We start from the raw sequence: 5199 nt of genomic DNA on the forward strand, positions 1-5199 counted from the left end.
CTGCGGCCGCCTGTCCGGTGCGGCCGAGACCAGCCTGCCTGGGCGGCCATGTGCCTTTTAATCTTTAAGACTGCGGAGGGGCCTGCTGTGGCCTGGGGGTCACTCCGGGCTGCTGCCCACTGCTTCCCAGTGCTGCGCTTTAACCCGTCGTGCCACCAGGGAGGGCCCCGTTTTGATTTTTTAATGTCAATTCAGGGGGTGGGGGCTCTTCTGATGACCTTAAAAGCAAAATGAAAAAGCCCCACGGCTCTCGTTTGTTGCGCGACTTAGGCGCCGCCAGGCTCTGCCCTGCAGGGGCCCCACCTGAACACAGCTTGAAGGCGTCACACCCCGCGGCGCCAGGACGGTCTCACCGATTCTGCAGATGCGGTTTTGTGCCTGTGGAGACCTGGCTGCGTTAACTCCCAACAAGCGCCGCACCTGTGGCAACTGTCCGCGCGACCGTTTCCAAACAAACGCGGTCGCCTCCCTCAGGCGCAGCTGTTCCTGCCCGGGCTCGAGCTCAGCGGCGGGCAGTGCCCGTGTCCAGCACCACACGCTGAGCCCAGTCTGGAGAACGAGACAGCACCCAAGCCTGCCTGTGGGCTGGCGACAGGGCTCGCGTCCCCGTGGTACTGGTCTTGCCCACCAACAACGGCCTTTCCCCTGGGCCTGCCCACGAAGTCCCACCTGTGGTGCCTCCCTGACCCTGGCCCAGTGTCCGTTTCGCCCGGTGTTGTCAGTCGGTGGCCACTGGCCGCCCGCCTGTTCCTCCCCAGCTTTTTGCCTGTCCAGAAAGTCTGATTTCCCAGGGATGGAACTCCCCTCCGGGGAGCCCCAATTTAAACAGCTGGGTCACAGGCGTCCTCCATAGGCTGCAGTCAAGACTAAACACCCACGTGACTTACAGGGAAGATAAAATCTATGCAAATACTCAAAAGACTTGAGGCCGCACAGTGCTGCTCATCAGAACTTTGTGGCTGAAGCCATTGTTGACACGGAGAAATGGGTGGAAATTTAGACTCGCCCTCTTCGGAGATCAGAGAGAACACACTGGCAGCGTTAATTGGTTAGCTTGGGGGAAACAGGCTTTTCGTAAAAGATGTTGAAAGCTTGATAGGCCTCAGATCCCTAAAATTAAAGTTCATGATCCTGAGTGTTTTCTTAGTCCCAAACGTTACTACATTAAAAAACCCTGAGCATCTGAGGGTGCAACCCTGAGGTTGACTGCACGGTCAAAACTGGACTTCAACTTACCTGCTTTAAAATCTTGTATCAGAACTCACACATTTCCCTGGTGTGCCTATTTATGACAAATTAGTTTTTGTTTCTGGCTTTTAATTGTGCACTGCTCTCTGAAGGAGCGTTAGCCATGCTTTGCAGTTCACAGTTCATACTTGTAATTTTTATTATTTTTAAAAACATATGGACGCACACAAGAACTGGGGTGCAGGCCAGAGGTGGGGGGGGGGTGAGAAGACTCCCCAGAGAGAGTGGGGAGATCCACTGACACCCACTGCTGAGGGGAGCAGCGGGGAGACAGGCGAGGTCTGCGGCGCCCTGTGGGTCCCTCCCTGGCCGGGGATCGAACTCAGGCCGCAGGGGCTGCACAGAGAGCCGTAGAGCTGAGGCTTAACCCCAGGGAGGCCCCTGTAGGCAACTCTCCTATCGAGTAGAAAGCAGCTCCGTTCTGTGATCGGCGGGCGCCGCCTGCAGGTGTCTGTGCGAGGCCCAACATCAGAGACCTGTGTCACGGGACAAACGCGCCACCACACTTCGGGAGCCGAATGCAGTCGACACGCTTTTAAAAATAGTTCTCACCGTGGCTGACAGAGGCACTGCACGGGCTGTTTAAGGTTCCTGTGCGTGACCCGGCGTGAGGCCTTTGACAGTGGCCTCCGCGCATCCAAGGGCGAAGAGGTCTGGGGTAGGCGGGACCCTGGGGAAGGGCCCGTGACACTCCAGCACGCGTTCCTTTGTTTTCCACACAAGTGCAGCTTTATTGAGAGCAGCCGCAGACCGGACACAGGCCAGATGTCCGTGACAGGCGAATCGGTACAGGACACAGCAGAGCAGTACTCAGCCACGAAAAGAAGGCAGCACGCAGGAAACCGCTTTAGAAAAGTAAACATTTTTAATTCCAATCATATAAAAGTCTGTAAAACACTGACTGTGACAGTGAATCAACAGTGGTCAGCTGAGAGCAAGACTCGGACAGGGCACAGCTCACGATGGTCAGCTGTGACTCGACGCTTTCGCGGTGCTGATCGAGGCCGAGCAAAGCGCGCTGTGGCTGCCGTGCGCAGCGGCCGCTGTCGCCCACCCTACCGTGACTTTGGAGAGTGGCGCGGACGCCTGGAGTCCGCGTCTCACAAGCAAGCCGAGGACGAGGCCGCGCTGTCTCTCCTCAGGCCTTGGGGAGGGCGCCCCGCGCTGCCGGCGGGAGCAGGCAGACACCAGACACCGCTCTGGACCAGAGGGTCGCCCTTCGGCCTCTGCTCGTCTGACGGGGGTGACTGCGCACACCCAGCTACACTCGCCTCTGGCCTCGGCACCCGGGGCGGGAACGGGCGGAGTGTTCGCTCGTCCCGCACAGCCAGGCACCGGGGCACCCGCGGGTGCCTCTTCGGGAGTCACGTCGCAGTCGTCAGAGCACGTCACCCACACCAGTGTGTTCTAACTCTGGCTCCTGCAGTCTTAGAACCATTAACGCCCAAGTCAAAACAGACACAAAGGCACATGTTTCCTTTGAAGGAGGTACCCGGGGAACAGCTTCCCCGCACTGGCGCTCAGCATCACGTGAGGGAAGCGAGTGACACTTCTCACGGAAGCACTAGAGGTTGTCACGACAACCACACCCTCCCCTCAGGGTCACCTGGGGCCCACAGAAATCCGGCATCCGGACCGTACATCATGACCAACAGCCCACTGTCACCCCAGGGGGCTTCTGGCGACAGTGCCAGTTAGAACTGGGAGAAGGTAAACATTTTCCCCAAGTCACTCAGCAGTAGCCAGACTGATGGGGCCAGAGCTGCGTCAGGACCCTGTCCCAGGCACTCAGAGGAGGGAACCAGCCTCCTCGCACCCACCTGCAAGTCCCGGAGCCTTCTCGGTGTTCTCTGGGGTTGGCGGACAACAGACACGGCGACCTCCCCGTCGCGAGGGCGCCCGACACGCTGACCGCACCTGCCAGGGGCGAGGGGCGAGACGGCTTCTGCCGCAACACTGGCAGGACACATCAGGCCAGGAAGCCGGTGGGGTGGACCGCGGTGCGGCTCCTAAAAGCTGCCCACAAACCCAGACGGGGTGGGGGGTGGGGTCCCCACAGCGGACGCTCTCTTACGGACCGCGCCGCTTCGGGCAAGTGGCTCCCCGACAGGCCTCCGATCCCCGCAGGTGGAAGGCCTGTCCCTGGGTGGGCTCCTGGGGTGAATGCGACTGGATCTTTACAAGAAAGCTTCCCCCGGTTTGCAGCCCGAGGAGAGCAAACCCGGACGATGCCGCTGTCGTGCCCATTTACAGCAGGTCACTGGCGGGAGGTTTCCCACAGCTGCTGCACGCAGGAGCCGTTATCTGGTGTGAAGTTTTCTGTGCTGAATGATGTGGGAGCTCTGGCTGAAGGACTTGCCACACTCTCCACACTCGTAGGGCCGCTCCCCTGTGTGAACTCTCCGGTGCTGAATGAGGTTGGACTTTTGGCTAAAGGACTTCTCACAGTCATCACACTTAAAAGGTCTGGCTCCGGTGTGAATCCTCTGGTGCTGGTTGAGCGTGGAGCTGTGGCAGAAGGCCTTCCCGCACTCGCGGCACTCGTAAGGCCTCTCGCCAGTGTGAATGCGCAGGTGCTGGGCCAGTTTGCATTTGTAGCTGAAGGTTTTTCCACATTCGCTGCACTTATAAGGTCTCGTCCCACTGTGGATTTTCTGATGTTGGATGAGGTTGGAGCTTTGGCTAAAGGAATTCCCACACTCCCCACACTGGTAAGGCTTTGCTCCCGTGTGCATTCTCTGGTGTTTAATGAGAGAAGAACTGTAGCTGAAAGACTTCCCACATTCGCTGCACACGTAAGGCTTGACTCTCGTGTGTATCTGCAGGTGCTGAGCGAGTCTGAACTTGTAGGTGAAGGCTTTCCCACACACGCTGCACACGTAAGGCCTCGCTCCGCTGTGGATTTTCTGGTGCTGAAGGAGGTTGTAGCTTTGGCTAAAGGACTTTCCACAATCGCTGCACTCGTAAGACGCTGCTTCTGGGCTAACCTTCTGGCAGTTACTGAGGACGGGGCTTTGGTTAAACGGTTTCTTAGCGCTGTCGCGGGTGTGACTCTCGCAGTAACTTTCTCCTGTGTGAACCGACTGGTGCTGAAAGAGTTTGTGCTCGTAGTCGAATGACTTCCCGTATTCGCCGAGCCCGCAATGGCTTCTCCCGGGATCCGAGGTCTCCCAGCACGCGAAGGTGCTGTGCGGCTTGGTCCCTCTGAGAGTGGCCTGATGCTGGAGAAGACGCAGCATGTCCAGGACATCCTTCTCCGCCTCCCGCAGGGCGAAGGGACTCTCGGACACGCGGAACCTGCAGCTCGCCACCAGCGGGGCCCTCTCCAGGTCGCTTTCGAGTGGCTGCTCTCCATGGCGCTTCTGGTGCTGGCAAGAGTTCGGGTTGAGCCAGAAACGCCTCCCGCCGGCCTCGCAGGCGTGGGATGTCTGCCCCGGGTGCGGTCGCTGGTGCTCGGGCAGGCCCCCAGGGGCTCTCCCCTCCAGGATGCACCTCTCGCACGGGGGAGTCCTGCCCGGTGGCCTCTGCTCTAGCGAGACCCTCTGCACAGAAAGCCCCTCCTCAGCCGCCATTCCAAACCAACAGCCTGAAAAAGCACAGAAATGCTAGTGAAGGGCACATTCTCTCTGGGGGCGGGCAGCCCCTTCACAGACCAGTCGGACACGTACACAAAGGGCCGGCTGTTCTCAGGGGAAGGGTGCTGGGGCGAGGCTGAGCCAAGGGCTCATCAGGACGCCTCACAAGATGTGCTCCCAGGGCTCCGGCCCAGGAAGGGGCAGGGTCTTGGCTCCTCCTCCTCACCGGGCGACAGGAGTGCCGGCCTGACTGACCAGATGGCCCATGACTCAGCACTCAGGCGCTCTCCTGACCTGGCACTGGGACCTCTAGAGGGGGCAGCCAAGGGAGGTGGGGGCAGAAAAGTCTGAGGTCAGAGGGAAATGGAGAAGGCGG

The 5199-nt window shown here is 59.4% G+C and overlaps 1 protein-coding gene across 1 annotated transcript; it reads right to left on the reverse strand.

The window, feature by feature from the left end:
- Positions 1 to 3533: 3533 nt before the first annotated feature.
- LOC101620438 (zinc finger protein 501-like) lies at positions 3534 to 4823 on the reverse strand. Its single transcript, XM_004695472.2, has one exon. The coding sequence runs from the start codon at positions 4818 to 4820 to the stop codon at positions 3549 to 3551; it is 1272 nt and encodes a 423-aa protein (XP_004695529.1). The 5' UTR covers positions 4821 to 4823; the 3' UTR covers positions 3534 to 3548.
- Between the last annotated feature and the right edge of the window lie 376 nt (positions 4824 to 5199).

This window comes from Condylura cristata, unplaced genomic scaffold (assembly GCF_000260355.1).
Source record: "Condylura cristata isolate star-nosed mole 26May11 unplaced genomic scaffold, ConCri1.0 scaffold00066, whole genome shotgun sequence".
NCBI lineage: Eukaryota > Metazoa > Chordata > Mammalia > Eulipotyphla > Talpidae > Condylura > Condylura cristata.

Excerpts from the sequence above, each read along its gene's own strand:
- LOC101620438 (XM_004695472.2), bottom strand. The coding sequence starts at position 4,820 with ATGGCGGCTGAGGAGGGGCTTTCTGTGCAGAGGGTCTCGCTAGAGCAG.